The sequence below is a fragment of the Magnolia sinica genome, chromosome 17, assembly GCF_029962835.1.
Source record: "Magnolia sinica isolate HGM2019 chromosome 17, MsV1, whole genome shotgun sequence".
Taxonomy (NCBI): Eukaryota; Viridiplantae; Streptophyta; class Magnoliopsida; order Magnoliales; family Magnoliaceae; genus Magnolia; species Magnolia sinica.
This window is the reverse complement of record NC_080589.1, coordinates 55,555,689-55,575,803: the sequence shown is the minus strand read 5'-3', so window position 1 is coordinate 55,575,803 and position 20,115 is coordinate 55,555,689. Positions and strand designations below refer to the sequence as shown.

At 40.8% G+C, this 20,115-nt stretch overlaps 1 protein-coding gene across 2 annotated transcripts in view; it reads right to left on the bottom strand.

Annotated features, from left to right (window-relative positions):
• Nucleotides 1-1,584: 1,584 nt before the first annotated feature.
• The window catches only part of LOC131231876 (ras-related protein RABF1), a 64,095-nt gene continuing 45,564 nt past the window's right edge, over nt 1,585-20,115 (bottom strand). Inside the window, exons 6-9 of one of the 2 annotated variants that reach the window (XR_009164549.1) lie at nt 18,244-18,333; nt 17,995-18,081; nt 11,460-12,089; nt 8,928-9,077 (exon numbers count right to left, since the gene is read on the bottom strand). Coding sequence is in view for 1 of the 2 variants with exons in the window: in XM_058228214.1 (XP_058084197.1) it covers nt 1,816-1,854; nt 17,995-18,081; nt 18,244-18,333 (216 nt within the window). In the remaining variant the exon portion in view is untranslated. Of the gene's footprint in view, nt 1,855-8,927; nt 9,078-11,459; nt 12,090-17,994; nt 18,082-18,243; nt 18,334-20,115 lie in introns of those variants that run through there. The other variant, XM_058228214.1, reaches the window with a different exon arrangement.

Below are 20,115 nucleotides of genomic sequence, written 5' to 3'. Positions count from 1 at the left end.
CAGATAGGTTTTGGGTCTCTGAAGTGTGCATTTAGGCTATCTTACCAATGCACGCCCAAGATAGAGAGATACCGTAATCACATCACATGACAAATGAAGTATTTGTAGGCATAATTGCAAGCTGATCACGCAGGGGAGGCAGAGGGTCGCATTTCTTGCGTTCAGGCGGTTACGGTCAGCCTTATGCATGAGGTGGTATTGGCCACCCGGAGAATGGATGGACATCCACACCCCCGCTCCGTAAGTTTGGATGTGCAAACACTCACTTCACCATCCACGCCCATTACATTTCGGGGGGCCAGGCTGGCCTGTCAGGTTTCGGGCCTAGCCCGCCTCAGGTTGGGTTTGGGCTGGGTTTGGGCTGGAGTATCGGGACTGAGAGCAGGGCTGGGGGTTAAAAACCGAGCCCATTTCTAAATAGGCTGGGCCTCTATACTCCAATCAACAAATACCAAATTCTGAGTCAAATTAGTCAGAGTTGGTGCCCTAGGCCAGCCGTACCTTTCTCATAGAGATGCTGAACCTACCCAGACAATCTGCGAATGGTTTCTATATATTCTCATTTGAGGGTTTGGTGACTTTGCTGGCAAAAGAAATCCTGCAAGTTCCAGACCATTCATCAAGTTGTGGTACGCTACATTATGCCATGGAACGAAAGTTCAGCAAGTCCACTCATTAGAAAGATTTACTAAAGGCCATCCGGAGGTGAGACGGCAAGAGAGGGAGTGGTTCAACCTGACTCAACTACCGCAAAACCCCAGAGAGAAGATATTGCAGGTGAGGAGAGCAGCGAGTAGGTAACCTACTGTTGGCCAATAGTGAGAGAGTGGAGGCTGTGTACCTTGAACAGTCTGCCTCCAAAGCCATAGAATGGTTACAAAGCACCAACTGGACAAAAGCCTTAAATCTCTCATACGTTCCACCGAGCCCCCCTCTCTGTAGGGGTATGGACCATGCTGGGCCAGCAAGGTTAGCCAATGTTCACTCTTATACTTCAACAAAACCCAGTACATTATATAAGTACACCTCGTCGATGCGGAGCTGACCTTGCCAGACAGGTGTCGGGCTGAGCTGCCTTGCAGGTTACTTGCACTTGATTCAACCCACCGATTAAAAGCTAGGCTGTCAACAGGCCGGGCCTGAGGTTGGCTTCGGTCCGGTCTTGAACCGCTCGGGCCAGGCTGACAGGCAAGCCCTATTCAAAATTTTGATTTTCCCAGGCCTGAGCGTGGTCCATTGACAGCCCTAAGGATGACCGAGGACCTAGCCAGGCCACTCCTAACACTCTTTCCATCTCGATCAATCAATCTCACGGTCATCATCAGTTTTAAGTTCAGTTTGTGCTTACACGGCCTCCTTAGTTTATTTGCAGGCCCATCGAGCCTCAATCAGTATTGGCAACTCTTCCCACCAGACAAGCACCCAAGGGCAGGCCAACCCATTAACATTTCACATTCCCGAATTGAATGCTCTTCCGGTGAGCATCTTCTGCTGGCACACAGCATCCTCAAATTTGGACCCGCAAGCACAACTGAATCCTAACACATCAAATCGTTTGCGACCCATGCATCAAACGGTTACAAGTTCACAAGCCAATTAGAGAGCTTTTACATTCCATCAGACAGCATGGGTGCATCTGCCTTGCAAAGGAGAGCAGACGTTGCTCATACAGGCCCCTGATTATCGGCCCACTATGCATGCATCAGAGACGATTCAAAACATACACTACATTATAAACAAGCTCAACATTACAAGATGCAACGCTAATATGATTCCACAATAAGATGATCATTTAATCACACAATGTCACAACAATCAGGAAGAGGGAGTCCGTGGCAGCCGCTTCGCAATTTCCTAAAACATAGCAAGGAAATGTCTTTAAATTCAATCCATATATTTAATCAGAAACATATTTACCTATTCTGAATGTAATCGAAGGCTTGAAAAGCCCATCTCCACGCCACCATGTGCCAGCATGGCAAATATGTACAATATCAAAGCTGTCCACCAGGTGGAGACAACCTTGAAAATGTCGGCTCCCAGAAATCAGGACCCACTCATCAGGTAAGCAGTGATGTTAAAATAGGTGGATGGTTTATAAAACTTCAGCAGAGTACCCTACAACTGTACAATGGTTCCACGAAGGTTCCACAAACTAGCCCATCTTATTAGTGGAGCAACCTGATTCCTAGGCCAGGGCATCTACATAGTGAAACCCCCCTATATGGATGGATTGGATATGCATAACTGCACAATGCTAGCTTGTCAGGTGGCGTGTACATGAGTTGCCTTGTACACATGGCAAAGCTCATCATCTAACATGAATGTTGCAATCATATGGATTTTCTCAGATACAAGGGAAATTTAAAAAAAAAAAAAAACAAGAAGGTACAAACAAAAATCAGGTTGCAGGTGATCAGTTTTCAACACAAACGTATTATAAAAATGTCAAAATTAATAAAAATATGAGAAAGTCGACAGGAAACCTAGAAAACCAAGGAAACATTACATAAACTAGGGGGTGTCTCAAGTGCAACTCACGTGAAGAAAGAGGAAGGAAGAGAGAAATCAGGAGAGAAAACATTGGCTCGAGATTGAGGAGATAGTAGTTGCGGGCAAAATATAAGCCGTCCATTAGCTTTTGCTGGTGAAATCTGAGCCACCTAATGGATGATAGCCACATTTTCAAGTTACAAAAATATCCTTAACTTCATTTAAAATGTCTTACCATGTCCTCAAAATGTTGAAGGTTCTCCATCCAGATAAACTAATTGGAGGGCCAAAAATGTCCAAGACCTAATCGCATTATATACAGTAAAGATTTGGAAGTAGTGGCAATTATTTGCAATTCAGGATATGTTAGGAATGCTCAAAGCAGATCCAACAGGATTTCATCTCTATTGGTGGATGGCAGAATAATTGAAGACAGCCCATATCTGCGAATCCATAGTTAATTATTACTCAAGGCCCCTCTTGGAGGAGAATTTGCCACAGCCGAGCCTGGATAAACTGTCATTCAATAGCATCTCAGAGGCGGATGCTGCTGAGCTCAAGAAGCCTGTTCTAGGTGGAGGCTCTTGGTAAAGAAGAAGCACCAGGGCAAGATGGGTACCCCTTAGCTTCTTTTTTTTTCCCCAAATCTTCTGGGAGATGGTAAGGGCTAATTCACTTCTGAATTCTTCAAGTCTGGCCTCATGCCGTCAAAGATGGGGGGCATTAATTCATGGTGATCATTCCAAGAGCAAAAGGGGTTGAGAGTCTGAAAGACTTTAGGCACATTAGTCTCATCAATAGCCCCTATAAGATCATTGCCAAGATCTTTAGCCCAAAGATACCACTCCACCCTCTCGAATGTCACACCTCCTCCCCAGATTGCGTTCCATCTCCAGTGGGCAGATCCTAGACAGCCCTATAGTGGCTAATAAGTGCATCAGCTCATGCCATTGACTGGAAGTTTCTCGATTATATGTTACGCCGGTTGGGGTGCAGGTCTCAATAGAAGAAGTGATTCAGGCATGCGTTCGATCAGCAGAATTCTTGATCCTGATCAACAATTTCCCTTTTGGCTTCTACCGGGCCATTGAGCTCGTAGCAAAGGCATCATTTGAAAGCTTAAGTTGGAGAAAGCTTACAACAACGTTGACTGGAAGTTTCTTGATTATATGTTGCGCCGGTTGGGGTGCAGGTCTCAATAGAGGAAGTGATTCAGGCATGCGTTCGATCAGCAGAATTCTTGATCCTGATCAACGATTTCCCTTTTGGCTTCTACCGGGCCTTAAGGGGCCTCCGACAGGGAGACACCCTTTCTCCCTTCCTATTCATGATCGTCTCGGAGGCACTAAAAACAAATTCTGAATAAGGTGCAGTCAGCCAGTCTCTTTGAAGGCTCCAAGGTGGAGAATGCTAATTTCAGGGTTCCCATCTCTACTTCGTCGATGACACACTCATCCTCTATGACGCTGTTGAGTTCACGGTTGATAATTGGCGTAAAATTGTGAGGTGCTTCGAGGTTATGTCAGATTTGAAAGTCAACATCTCCAAAAGCAAGATTCTCATGATCCACTTGTCCGAGGTTGAAGTATCCAAGCTAGCTGATGCCGTTGGCTAGTGAGCAGGTTCCTTCTTGTCTTCATATCTTGGTTTCCCTCTCTATGTAGGCAAACTGCCTATACACTTCTGGGACAAGGTCATTGAAAGGATGGAAAGGAAGTTCTCTTGGAAGAGGAGGCATCTTTCCATAGGTGGCAGAATCACGCTCATCAAAGCTGCACTCTCGAATCTCCCCTGTATTGCATATCCTTGTTCAAGTGCCCGAAATTGGTTTATCAAGGATAGAAAGGCTAAGGGATTTCCTATGGCAAGGCGTTACAACCAAAGAAAAGTTCCATTTGTTAGAGTGAAAGAAAGTGTGTAGACCATACGAGGAAGGTGGCACGGGGATTAGGCATCTGGAGGGATGAAATTCTACTCTGTTGGTAAGTGGGTTTGGAGATTCAGGACAGAAGAGGACAGTCTTTGGAGGACCATCATCACAGGTAAGTGCGGCATGACTTGCTTCGGGTAGCAAACCAGGGCCTCCTCCCTCTACAGAGCATCACATCTCTTGAAGGCAGTTGCCCAGCTAGCAGGTAAATTTTTTTTGGGCATCGGCTTTTCTGTTGGGGATGGAGAGGAATCTAGTTCTGGGACAACATTTGGTCTAGGGAGTCTTCGCTGAGGTCAAAGTTTCCTAACCTTGTTGGTCTTTCTTCTCTTGTGGATATCTCGATAGCCCAGTGCTTCTCCAGCTTAAACGCTAGTGGCGTTTAGGACCTCTCCTTATAGGCATAATCTATCTGACACCGAGGTAGTTGAACTGTTGCACCTCCTTGATACTCCCCAGGGGATTTGGCCGTGTCCAGGTGTGAATGATTAGCTAGTTTCATTGAAAGATAGATCTGATAGATTTTTTTGTGAAATCTTTCCATGTTTTGGTCTCTCGAGCATTAGCCAGGGTGAGGTGCTACCATATAGGTCCAATTATGTCCAATGGAGCCCCACCTAAGGTCTCAGCTTTCGCGTGGCTCATTGGAAGGAAAAGAGTGCTCACCATCAATAATTTGTGCAAGCGGGCTATGGCGCTTCCTAATGTATATCTCATGTGCATGAAAGATGTGGAATCGGTGGATCATCTTTTCATCCACTACCCCTTTGCTAAGGGAGTGTGGGAGGGCATCTTGGACATATCTAAGATTCCTTGGATGATGTCAGGTTCCGTAGAAGGGTTGTTCCCTTCTTGGCATGTAGGCAACCGCAGTAGGAAAGGAAAGTCAAGATGGCAATAGACATTACTTGCTAGCCTTTAGACTCTTTAGGGACAGAGGAACAATCGATGTCTTTGGGAATCGTTATGGGTCCCTTCCAGCTGCTCTCTATAGGACTTTAATGTATATTAGGAAGGGGGCTCCTTTACTTATGATGCAGGACATGGAAAATTAAATATGATATGCAAGATTTCAGGCTTAGATCCTACCAATTCAGAAACAATCACACAAATTCCACGTCCCACATGAAAATCCAAACATTCAATAAAAAATGGGAATCTATGCGGGTCCAAGCCAACACAGGCTAGGACTGGACCAATAAAAATTATAAACCAAACGATGTCAAAGGGAAATAAAATCAACTACTCATGCATAAAAATCAGTTCCTAATCCAAGGGATTCCCTAATTTCAATTCAAGAAACCCTAAGGTGATAAAAAGGGGCAAATCAATTAGGGATCATGTAATTTAGGGTTAGGATTCATGAAAAACGGCTATGAGAGGATAAAAAAGGATAAAAACCTGAGCCAAAAGATGATCCCGCGTGTGGACAACAACAATGGCCCAGACGGACGTGCGTGTGATCCCGGCCGCACGTGTATGGGGCCCACTATTAAGAAAAAGGCCACCTTGGCCCTGGTCGGCCAGGGATGGACTCCAAAATCCCCAAATCTCAGCTCGATCCGATGTACGGTTTGTGCGTGGTGCTCCGCCGAAGTTTCAGCTCGCCTGCGGGCCGAAATCTGGAACCTGCTGTAATGAAGAAATCTGATACAACAAAAGAACAAATTCGAAGTACGGATGGTAGGGGAAGATGGGAAAAAAGATGATGGAAGATGGGGTGAATTGGGATCGATGTGGCTTCACACCACGGTAGTTAGCCCTTCGAAAAGGGAGGGCTTCGCACCCACTTTTAAGTTCTTCCACAACTCACAAAGAGAGCAGAAAAATAAAGCAGGAATTTTTTATTAACTTCAATGAATGAAAAGAACTACAAGGGGTGCCTATTTATAGGGAGAACCCTATACCCAAAAACTCACACCATATGCGACACCTATTACTTGGCGATGAAATAAACTAAAATAAAAACCAAACAAGGAAATCTAAAGCGTTCACGATGTTCTAAATAATAATAATAAGCAAAACCTACAATATAAAACCAATCCGACGAGTGGGCCACGATCATGAGATCCCATGGTGGGCTTTTCTTGACTATCGGACCACTTTTCTTAACCAAAACTTGACTTCTAGTTAGGAGGCCCTCCCTGGACGTCGTCATCGAGCCAGATCGATGGTGGGGTCCTCCTTTTACGCACGTACGTGCGTAGGGGGCGGCGTGAGTGCGCGTGTGCGCGTGATGTCCCCATCAACTTAGAAGTGATCTTTGGTTTGTTAGGGTTAGCTGCCTGTATTCTTGGGCTTTTCTTAATAAAAAAATTTAATTCTCAGAGGGAAAAAAAAAAAAAAAAAGATGAGAATAAAAGAAAATAACAGCCATATATATGTCAGAGAAATGCTCCATTGCTTTGACAACACCATTGAGTTATAGTGCTCCTAGTTGCATCCAGTGTTTTAAATGGCTTACGCTATGTAGCAAGTGGCTTATACTATGTAGAGTAGCTTAGTGTAGCTTAGCCAAACACAATGTAGCTCATGAAAATAGCTTAAGTCACATGCAGCCTACACTAAAAGTTATTTTTCAATAAAATATTTATTATCCTTCAATTTTTTTTCAATAATTTCTGAAAATTTTCTATTTTCAATACAAATTAGATAATATTTTCACTGATTTTTATAGAGTAATAAAAGTAACTTAGTTAAACAAGTTCCTTTGCCCTTTTTGTATGTTTATACTTAATCTTTGCCCTATTTTCCTATCATTTCAGGTTGTGTTTGATTACACAAAATATCATGAAATTTCATTATTAATCAGTAATTTGGTGCAAAATATCATGAAATTTCATAATATTTGGTGCAACAAAGTGAAACCTTAATTAAAGATCTAGAAGCAGCGTGTTGCTTATGCTACATGCTATGTAGCTTATCCCTTACGCTTTAGAGAGGTGAACACCATGCTACACGCTATTAGCTATTTAAAACACTAGTTGCATCGGTTTTTTTTTTCACGCACACACACCCCCACACACTCACGCCGTAGTGGGATTTCACCACCTATGGATACTCGAACCCTTGACCGGGTGTTGAAACTCCTGAGAGTCTACCACCGGAGCAAGAGTAAGGATCCATGGATGGGATGGTTACAGTTGCCTAAGAAACGTGATTCTTTATAATCATAATCAATCCATGATGGGCCCTACCAAACAGATTGATTAAATTGTTGACTGGACCTATTTTCTGTAAATGGTCTTGATTGTCCATATTAAAGGCCATTGGTTGGATTAATTCACCATTTATTGGAAAATCCACTACTTTTTAAAAATGGGATAATTCCACCTAGTCGAGTTTTTGATACTTGTGAAAAACACAGAACTCAAAAACAAGTATGATGACGGTAGTGGTTATGGGCATAAGGCCCAATTATTTAGTTTTGGGACGGGTTGGAAATATAGCTTTTTTGTATAAGAGGTATTTTTGGTATTTTTGCTTTTATTACTCATCTATATATGTGTGTGTGTGTGTGGAGAAATAGCGCGGGTTGAGCCCTAGTTCTCTCTTCCTTTTTTTTCTCAACTTCCTTTTCTCCTTTTCTTCTTTTTTCTATTTTTCGCTTTTCTGTACCATCTTACATGATATCAGAGACAAAAGTGATTTGGACTCCATAATTGCTCCCGATCTAACCTAAGTTGTGTTTCATCATGATACACAGCTTACATGATACCAGATCTGATTTTTTAGGGCCCTTGAACACGTAGGGGGGCTGATCAGACCTCCGCAAGGGAAGCGTGTTTCATCATACGTTTGTGCAGAAAGCATGTTTTTTGCATTGTTCCTCAGCTAGAAGTGAACGTTCACAAAAAGGAGCGTACATGCCTCGTCGAATTATGAAGGCTTGTTGATTTCTCATAAGGCGATGTTAAAATTGTTTGTTAATGATTGATGAGTTATGTTAAAGCAGTTCTTTTGATAAAAATACTCTCCTATTAAGTTATATGGGATGTGGGTTTGGTATTGATATTGATTAGGGTGATAATGGGCCAGAAATCTGTGTTATCTTATTGTAGTAAGTGTAGTTCTATGTGGATCTCTTTTTAGGTCATCATTTTTCTTTTGGCATTTAAGTTGATGGTGGAATATCTATGGAGCCCAAAAGTACAGTTGCTTGTTCCTCATGTTTTGGAAAAATGTATGTACCCTCCTTCAATGCATCAGTAACTTCTGTGAAGTTGAATCGAAAGAGTTATCTTTTGTGGGCCAAATTGGTCGAATTGTTTCTCTTAGCCCACAAAAATGATCAGTTCCTCATGGATCCTAAGCCAACAGAATTTAATCCAAGATACAGGCAATGGATGCATGACGATGCTCAATTCACTCCTATTTATGGAATGATATGGACTATGAGGTGAGTTCTAATTTAGTTTTCTTAAGCACAACAAAAGGCGTTTAGGACATTGTGAGGAAGATGTACTCTAAAGTTTCTCAAGTGTATCAGTTGTATGAGGAAATATTCTCTTTTCAAATTGTGGGGGGGGGGGAGCCCCTTAGTAAATATTTTGCAAAGCTGATTGGAATGTGGAAAGAACTGGCCATATATCATCCCATTACCTCAAATGTATCCCTTATGAAGAAGCAATGAGAATGTATGAAGCTAGTAAAACTTTCTATGGATCAAGGTATCCCGTATCGGTATCGGTTAGCGTAACGGTGCCCTCCGATAACAATACGGATACGGGGGTGTAACAGCGATACAGGGGCGTAATGGCCCATAACGGTGCAAAAAAAAAAAAAAAGCCAAAAAAATATGAAAAAATATGGATTAAATCCGAAATATTCTAAGCATTCCAAATATGCATTCGTTTATAAATTGGAACATGTTTATGGTGGTGTAACAGTCCACTCTTTGGTAAGAAGTTGTATCGGACTGTCTGATGAATTTATGAACCATATAACCTGAATTTGACTACAAAATTCATATATTTAATTTTCTAAATATCTAATTTATATACTCAACAATTTGATATCATTTCTCCCAATAGTTCTTTAAAAAAATGAAATTAAATTTAGGTAGATGGCATTGCCAATTTGGGGCTGACTTGGAGGACCAATCCATGCCCCAAATCAACCTCAATTCATACAATTTATTGGCATTATCCCACTTATGAATTGGTGGACATTTATTGGATAGTGAACCATGAAAAAAATAAGGCCCTATTTTAAAAAATAAGCGTCCACAAATTAACAATTCAAACTATTCAAACAATTTGATTTTGGCATTGTGAGTTAGCAATTATAGTCCATAATTTAATTGGTAAATTTTAAGTTAATACATGTCTCGTGTACAATTTTTTAAGGGCCCGAATTAGGCAGGACTTGGATTGTGAAGTATAGCACACGAGTGTCAAAGTTTTTTGGGCCCCACCCGTGATGAATGTGTTATATCCACACCATCCATCCATTTTGCCAAATAATTTTAGGGCATGAGCCCAAAAATGAGGCATATCCAAAGCTCAAGTGGACCGCACCATAAGAAACAACAATAATTAAACGTCCACCATTAAAAAAAATTGGGGGCTACAAAAGTTTTAGATCAAACTGACATGTGTGTTTTCCCTTCATCCACGTCAGTGTGACCCAATTAACAGGTTAGATGGAAAATAAACATTACAGTGGACCCTAAGAAATTTTTAATGGTGAGCATTCTATAACCACTGTTTCCTATGTTGTGGTCCACCTGAGATTTGGATCTTACTAATTTTTTGGATCATGACCTAAAATGACGTGGCAAAATGGATGAACGGCATGGATAAAATACATACATCATGGTAGGGCCCATGTGGCACGTGTACTTTTATTAACTCGTGCCATAAAAGCGAGCTGTGTACGCAGTCCATTCATTTGACATCAGCAAGTCCTGTGGGTCTGATCATTAGGTATGTGTTATATCTAAACCGTCCATTCATTTGACGAACTCGTCTTAAGGCTTGACACGAAAAATAATATAGATCTAATTATCAAGTGGACCACACTGCAAAAAGCAGTGGGGGATTGAACGTCTACCATCGAAACCCTTTTTGGGGTCACAAAAGTTTTGGATCAATATGAAAAAAAATATTTCCCTCTTCATTTAGGTATTTTTGACCTTATGAACAGATTAGATATAAAATAAACATTATGGTGGGGCCTACAAATTGTTTAACGGTGAAAATCATTATCTCCGCAACTATTTATGGTGTGGTCTAGATGATCTTTGGATATGATTCAATTTTTAGGTAATGTTCTAAAATGAACTCTAAAAATATATGAATGGTGTAGATATAATAAATACATCACTGTGGGGCCCATGTAACTTTGATTTCCTTTAAACCGTTCGTACAACTCGGAGCTCGAGGAGCGTCAATGCTCGTCTTTGCACGACACGTACCTACAGCAACAATATAGCTGGTGCAGTACACTAGCCAATCCGCTTCCATTCTTTTCCCGACCGAGACCGAGAGAGGGGGAGAGAGAAATGAGAGGGAAAAAGAAAAAATGAGAGGGAAAGAAAGGGAAATGGAGAGAGAAGAAGAAAATGAGAGGTAAAAAAAGAGAAAACGAGAGAGAAGGGAAAAATAAGAGCTGCAGCCTTAGCCCGAGAAGGAGGAGGAGAAAACGAGAGGGGGGGCCGCAGCCGCAACCGCAGCAAGGCCGCAGCCGCAACCCGAGAAGAAGAAGAAGAAGAAGGAGAAAACGAGAGGGGGGGCCGCAGCCGCAGCAGGGCCACAACCGCAACCCGAGAAGAAGAAGGAGAAGAAGGAAAGAAAAGAAAAGAAAAAAAAAAAAAGGTATGTGTTTTTTTTTCTTTTTTTTTCCCTATTTCCTTTAGGCCCGTAACAGTCGTTACGGGTCCGTAACAGCCGTTATGGCCCGTAACAGCCCCGTAACGGCCGTTACAGTCACAAAATCGGAGGGGTGCCCATTTCGACCCCGTATCGCGTAACGGCCTGGGCCATTACCGTTACGTAACGGCCGATACGGCCATATCGTAACGGATACGGGACACCTTGCTATGGATGGCCCAAAGAATATCAATCGACAAAGGATCAAATTTTAAGAGTTCTCATTCCTTCAATGGCAAATGTCTATGCAAGACTTCAGAGTCTCTCTAGCAAATGAATTTGACAACTCTCGACTTAATGAATCTAATAAAATGGCACTAGCCTCTTCATCCAGTTATTTAGGCTTTCATGTAGACCATGGTGGTCACGTTGGACGTGGTCCTCCCCATGGTGAGAGGGGTGGTGGATTCCCAAGGAGAGGTAGATGTTGTCATGGTGATAAAGGAAAGCATATGTGTACTCATTGTGGCCTAGCAAATTATATGGTAGACTTTTACTGGACTCTTCATGGAAAACTCCCAAGGACAAACCAAGCTCTTATAGTTAAGGATGATGCTTCAAATGATAGATCCACTACTCTTACTTTGTCTAATGCTAGTGGTGATCAGACCAGTGTTTCACTATCAAGGGAGGAATATGCACGTTTTCTTTCTTCTTTTAGTGGCTCTATAACAATGTTGCATCCACCTCTACAACCACCTTTGCTCATACATGGGTAAAGCATGTCTTTTGTAATCTTCCTCCCCATCTTAGAACCATCGACTCAGGAGTTTATCTCTGGTAGTCGCAATTTCTTTTGTTCTTTTTATTGTGCTTCATCAAATATGTTAGCTACATTAGTTGATTGATGTCATCCAATGTCATTGGTGTTGGTACTGCCCAACTTAATGCATCAATACCCCTATCATTCATTTTGTATGCACCTTTTTTTTTTTTTACACACGCGCACACACCCCCACACACTCACCCCGTAGTGGGATTTCACCACCTATGGATACTTGAACCCTTGACCGGGTGTTGAAACTCGTGAGAGTCTACCACCAGAGAAAGAGTAAGGATCCGTTTTTTTTGTATGCACCTAATTTCCCATTTAGTCTCTTATTTGGAAGTAAACTAACAAGTCCTTTGAACTGTTCTATGTCCTTCCTTATTGTGTAATTTTGGACCCCAAGATGGGCAGGACAATTGATGGAGGTCGTGAGAGAAATGGTCGGTACTACTTAAAGAATGAACCAGTAGATGTGGTCGTGCTTCATGCGGATTCAACAATTCAATGACATCGTTGCATACTCTAATTCCATCTATTTCTAAGGTGTACAAGTTATATGTGAAACATGCAAGCTAAGTAAACATCATAGTGTCCACTTCCCTTCTAGAATTGATTCAAAATGTAACGTTGATATTAAATTCCATGGCAATATGTGAGACCAACTTGTGTTCCTGGTTTGATTTCTGATTGTGATTTCTCCGACTCTGATTGTGATTTCTTTCAGTGATGGCTGTAACTTCTTCCTGATAAGAACTCAAGCAAATTGGATGTTTATGCTACCTTCAAATATGGGGTCTATCATCACAACTGGGCCAATGCATCCCCCCTATCTCCAGGAAAACCTCATTTATCCAAAATTCCAATGGAAGATTCCTTATTTGAAACCATATTTCTTCATACCCAAAGATCGACCAGTCTTCCCACCTCTGAATGCCCCGGACCAGCTTATCTTTGCATAGATTAACCGCGAGGAAGAATCAATTCGTATTGGTCCGAGAAATGGGATGTACTCAAACTTCCCGATTGTTTAAAGATTTGATGACTGGTCTACGTCTATATTACAGTTAAAGCAAAGCCATTTCTCTATTTTATCTTCTGTTGTACTTGATTTTACAATAAGAAACTGTTATTGAGTTCATTCCAGGAGTTATCCAACAATTTCGGGCTGATGTTTACTTCAAAACCTTTCTCTGTTTGCTCTTTCCAGACCAACGCCTCTTTCTTCTGTTCGGTTCTTTTAGTCTCTGACGCCACATTTTTCCCCTGCACGACCACATCGTGAAAGGACCTCATTTCTCTATTTCGTCTTCTCTTGTACCTGATTTTACAAACAATACGAAACTGTTATTGAGTTCATTCCAGAAGTTATCCAACAATTTCGGGCTGATATTTACTTCAAAACCTTTCCCTGTTTGCTCTTTCCAGACCCACGCCTCTTTCTTCTGTTTGGTTCTTTTAGTCTTTGACACCACATTTTTGCCCTCCACAACCACATCACAAAAGGACCTCATTTCTTGTGTCTCCCGATTTGCATCTGCTCTGATAGATGAAGAAGACCCGCCATCAGCATGCTCCTTCATTCCCTTGCTTTCCTTCTGGTTAGTGGTTAGAGATTTGATTTTTATTCAAGGTGGTCTCGGTATTATTCTGTGGCTTCTGCTCCTGATAGTTCCTTCTTTGTCTTTTACTTCCACACCATATCGTGCCTTCTGCACTGCAAGTTTCTGATCTCCACAACTCACACCATTTAAGATCGAAACTGCTCTCTCTATCTCCCTCTCCTAACTCATTCTAACAAATGCAAAAGCACATTTAGCTGAGGAACACTGAGATCAGGGAATCACCACCTCGATAACCCGCCCTACTCTGCTAAATACTCTCTCGAAGTTAATCGGGAACCACCCTTCCGGGAAACCTACAACAAACAGCATCAGATATTCAGGAAGAGTGCTTGGAGATTTCTTTATAACCACAGCTGCCTTCTTCTTTCTACAAACCTCCAAGCATGGCTCCAGATTTTCTCCATTCCTTTCATCCACAACATTTTCTGTTTCCGTCAACACCCTCCTTCCCTTCTTAGCAATCGAATCGGTCTCATGAGTGACTGTTGATATTCTTTGCCACTCCATCATCCTATACCTTATCTTGTCCTTTGTCCACATCCCTTCATCATGTCTTCCCATATCTATTACAAAATTCAAATCGCATCACTTCAAATTGCCGAAACAAGATTAGCGCTTTTCTCTCATGGGAGGAGATCCAATCCAACCTCCTGGTGAATGATTTCCCGAAGTATTTGGATGCACCTGCTTTATTCATATATTTAGGTCAGGTCAGGATAAACTTTCGCTTCATTCCACTTAAGTGTATTTTTTAAGATATTCTTGTACTCAAAAGGGTTATCGATGTTATTCTCCTGCACTTAAGAAACATTTTTGGACCGTTGATCTTAACTTTGAAAATGTTCCACTCTACATTAACAATAAGCGTACTACCAAAGTCGCATCTTTAGAGTTACCTTGCCAAATGCATTTCCTTCAAAATTTGATGTTGAGATGTGACGCAAGACAACTAGCCACTTGCTCTAAAAGCTCGAACTGATAGAGCATAGCGAATTAATCCTTTTATCTCATAGTACAGGCCCCACTTTACATAGGTCAGGCCCTCGACTGAACCCCCCTCGTGGGCCCCACTTCACATGGATCTCGCCTCACACGGGCCGCCCACCTCGAGTGTGCCCCCGCTTCACATAGGCCACCCCACTCGAGCTCGGTGTGAAAATGCCCTTTTACTAATCACCCCCGATGAGGAGTCTCGAACACGAGACCTCCCGCCCTAATACCACTTTGACATAGGACAACTAACCACTTGCTCTAAAAGCTCAAACTGATAGAGCGTGGCGAATCAATCCCTTCCCTTCATCTCATAGCCTAGGCCCCACTTCACATGGGTCAAGCCCTTGACCGAACCCCCCTCGTGGGCCCCACTTCACATGGGTTTTGCCTTACACAAGCCACCCGCCTCACATAGGCTACCCACCCAAGTGTGCACCCACTTCACACAAGCCACCACACTCGAGCCCAGTGTGAAAATGCCTTTGCATTAAGATGTCACCAAAAACTCAAAAGTATTTCATGCAAACTTATTACAGTAAAAGGAGCAAAGACCAAGCATTGTGAACTATTTCTCTTTAGACCACACAATCGACTATTGCGCCTCCTAAGGTTCTTAGTTTGTCTAAGTCACATGAGGTTGCCAATGATCTTACTATGTTATCTGAAAAGGTAAACGTTCTTTTGTTACACATCACATCTCCAATTTGTTAAGTTTTTCCATTTGCCTACAAATTATCGTAAGTTTGCCCTAACCTTGTCTATTGTACTCATTCCTAGGTCAACCTATAAGGCACTGTCAAATGAAAATTTGAAGAGAGCTATGGAAGAAGAAATGGAAGCCATGTACTCCAATGATACTTGGACATTGACTAATCTTTCATCAAATAAGACTCCAATAAAGTGTAGATGGGTCTACATAGTTAAGTTCTTGCCTGACAACTCAACTGATCGTTATAAAGCCGAATTGGTTGTTAAAATCTGTATACAGAATTACAGAGTAGATTATCTTGATACATTTTCACCAATGGCCAAACTTAATTCAGTTTGGGTTCTTCCATCAATAGCAACAAATCATGATTAGCCTCTTTTCCGCTAGATGTGAAGAACGCATTCTTGCATAGAGGTTTACACAAGGAAATCTATATGGATCAACCTGCTAGGTATGTTACTCCAAGAGAGTTATCTAAAGTATGCGGGTAAAATAAATCCATATATGGGCTGAAGCAATCACCACGGGCCTGGTTTGAGAAGTTTAGTAGTATGATGGTGTCATTTGGATTAAAAAGAAGTAAATTACTCAATTTTCTCAAGGCATTCTACCTCTAGCCACATAATACTTATTGTGTATGTGGCTGAAATTATAGTGATTGGTGACAACTTTGAGGGCACTGAAAAGTTGAAGTCATATATTCAAACTCAGTTTCAGATCAAAGATCTTGGTCTTCTTCGATGTTTTTTTGGGCATTGAAGTGGCAAGATCGAGAGTTCGCATAAATCTATGTCAAAGAAAATATGTTTGTGATTTATTGGAAGAGACAAGTATGTTCGGTGTCAAACTGATTAATACACCAATAAACCCTTACCTCAAGCTTGAACTTGGAGAGGAAGTGTTAGAAGACCTTGGTATGTACAGGAGACTTGTTGGCAAACTCATTTATTTGACCATCACCAGGCTTGATATCGCATTCCCCTTCGATGTGACATCACATCTAACAGCAATTATAAGAATCCTCGGGTATTTGAAATGTACAAATAGGAAAGGTATTTTACACACGGCTCATATCCATCCACAAGTAGCCTATTATTATGCAGATTGTGCAGGGTTGAGATGTGATAGAAGGTTGACTACAGCCTATGGGTTACTACACCTTTATCGTGATAATGAGGTTACTTGGAAAAGCAAGAAATAGAATGTGGTTGTCAGATCAAGTGTTGAAGCTGAATATTGGGACTCAAAATTCAGGTTCCAATGTCTTTACACTGCAGCAATCGAGCTGCGATACATATTGCCAATAATCCAGTGTTTTATGAGAAAATGAAGCATATAGAGGTTGATTGTCATTTCGTTCAGGACAAGATACATCAAGGAGAGATCCACACACCTTGTATTTCTTCACACGATCAAGTTGCAAATTTATTCACCAAGGCTCTTGGAAAGTCTTAATTCAACAAACTAGTCTCCAAGTTGGACATGCAAGACATCTATATGCTCCAGCTAGAGGGGAAGTGTTAACAGTAGAGGTTATGGTCCTATGGGCCACTTATTTAGTCTTGGGATGTGTTGGGAATATAGTGTTTTGTATAGGGGACATTATTGGTATTTTTTCTTTTATCACTTAAATATATGTGTATGGAGAATGCAGGGGAATATAGTGTTCAGTTTTGAGTCAACTCAGTGAGTTTTTTAGCAGCATGAAGGGACAACTTAAAACTGGCTGGAAGAAACGGAAATGTGCCTCTGGAGTTTTATGTGATCATCATGTACTACTCAAATTGAGAGGGAAATTTTATATGATAGTTATAAGACCAGCCATTTTTATGGGATAGAATGTCGGGCGGTCAAGGAACAACATGATCATAGGATGAGTTTAGCTGAAATAAGGAAGTTGAGATGGATGAGTGGCAAGACGAGGCAGGATGGAATTAGACAACAATGCATTCGAGGGAACTGGAGTAGCACAAATAGGTAATGAGATAAGGGAAGTAGGCTTAGCTAGTTTGGTCTTGTGCAACAGAGACCATGAACCCTGCTGGTGGGAGTGAGTTGCCACAAGTTGAAGGTTCTAAAAGGGCAAGGGGAAGGCCCAAAAGGATGTGGATGGAGATGGTAAAATAAAAAATAAAAAAACTTGATGACCTACTGTCTGACTGAAGGTATCGCCCTTGATATAGTGGAATGGTGAAACATGATTCAAGTGGCCGACTCCTACTAATTGGGAAAAGGCTTGGATGATGATGACGACGGCAAAACTTCAATGCACACTGCAAAATGAGAATTCTTTGAGCATGTTTTCCATTGTCTAAAGAAAAGGTTTCATTTTGAAGTGTTGAGATTCCACCCGTAATTATTGGATGATTGGAGATACGTGCCTGCTGATTCATGGTGCAAAATGTGTCCATGCAAATTTTTCCCATAAATATTTTATAGCAACAAAGAATGGAAGTTGCCAGGATTTTGAAAAGGAATCTAATACGATGGTATTCAATTAAAACGCATCACACGAGTATACTACATGTAAACAGTACTGAAATCAGTATCATGATGTATGTAGTATATGTTAGTATCATAGGCCATGAGAACTGATGCAATTGTACCTCAAACAGTTGATTAATATTATCAGCTGTCTTTGCAGATGTCTCTATAAAAAACATTCCATTCTTCTCTGCATACTCTACTGCATCCTTCAGGAACAAAACAGATGGATGTTATGTATGAAAACCATGTTGGTCTGTTGCCATACAAAACAGAGTAATTTGATTTTATTTTTTTCTTGCTAATAGAGAGTAATTTGAATTTGCATAGACAAATTATGATGCATTTCATCTTGGGAGCAAGGTACATACTTGGACAGTTACTTTCCGATTTTCCTGAAGATCAGCCTTGTTACCCACCAAAGCCATGACGATATCAGGGCTACCATGTTTCTGTAGTTCCTGTTAGACATTGAAATTCATCATCGATTTGTTACAGAGACTAGAAATAAAAACTAACAGTAGATAGTAACTACACACCAAACACTGATGTGATTTTATGAGATGCATTAAGCTACTGAAAATGTGAACCCTAGAGGACCGCCAGTAATTTGCTAAACCAGCTTGTACTCACCATGCCTCTAGGAAGACAGTGAATGTCATGGTTTAAACACAGAGTCAACTCAGTACCCAGACAGGCACTGAGTTTAACTCAGCTGTTTGGCATAAGCTAAGCACTCAGATTTAAAAAAACTGAGTAACTTGGTCAAGGACGAGTCTCAGCACCAACTTTCTAAGACCAACGTCAACGTACAAAAAGAGAAAAATGACCTTCTCAAAATACTGTTCTAACTCTGTTTACTGAACAATAATTAGTATCTATAACATCACAACTTTTTCCAGCTTCTTTATGACCCAAAGGAAGCTTACAACGTTTTCTAGAGCTCAACCTAAATTCCAACACTACAAAGGTTGCTGAGGACTTTCTTAGTTTCTACCTAAATATACACGAAGCAAAATTGCTCTTAAAGTTACTTAACTATAAATCAGTGGAACATTTCCTGGTTATTTTTTCATCAGATATATAAATTTTCTAAGTCACAACACAACAGCTCATACCAACTTTTACTGTGGGTTTATAGCTTAGAGAATCTACTAAAAAGCATGAAGAGATGACCATTTTTCAATGAAAATTTCTTCGAACAGAATCAATCAAAAGGCCACTTCTAGAGAAATAAAGCATCATTACTAGCCATCAAATAGCATTTAGACTGATATAGCTACTTCAGATAGTTATCATGTAATGCATAAACTTATTCTGAAAGAAATGTTTGAAAAACAAAACTGCAAACAGAGTTGTTTAAACTGCTACTTGGACTTTGAATGAGTTCCACTGACAACATCAGAGTGCAAAATCTGCAAACATAATTTCATTTTCTTCTACTGACAAGAATGTATTGAGATTGGATCTGTAAACAATAAGCAAACAAGAGGACAATTCACTTCCATAGAGAGCAAATATATGTAACAAAGTCTCACCATTTTATAAGAAGTGCTATATACCACCCCCATGTCAAACATGTTGACAAGGCTATTAGGATGAGAAATCTCTTTTAGCAGTATTTGTAAACTATTTGCCAACACCATGTAATTGGGATCAATGTTTTCAGTATCGACGATATTGACTGATATATCCCATGATATATCTTATATCCCACCTGTGCGATACGAAACACACAGTTAGTGCCAATATATCCCACATATTCAATCCGGTGAGCATTTTCGATTTTCGATCCTTTTTTATGTAAATCATGTTAAATCAGTGTCAAATGGTTACAAATCCATAATTCTTCATGTTTTGTATGAAAAAAAAAAAAATTTGGAACTTGGATCTCGATATTTAGAGGAGATGGGCAGAGTTTGGGAAAAATCAAAATTTCTCAATTTCTTGCAAATTGGTTGCAATCTATGTCCAAACACAAAATCAAACATATATGTAACTTGATCTAATGATTCTTGGTAAGTTGTGGACTTTTTAGAAAATTTATTTTTCAATTAAAAATGTTTTAAAAAATCGAAATTCCACTTCAATTAGCAGTCAATTGGCCCCCATTTCAAAGTATTCAAGAGTGTTTGATGAAATCATCATCGCATACACTCTAATTTTGAGATTTGAGGGAAGATGGACCGATTGGCAGAAAATTGGAGAAAATTCAAAAAAATTCCAAATTTTCTCAAACCAAA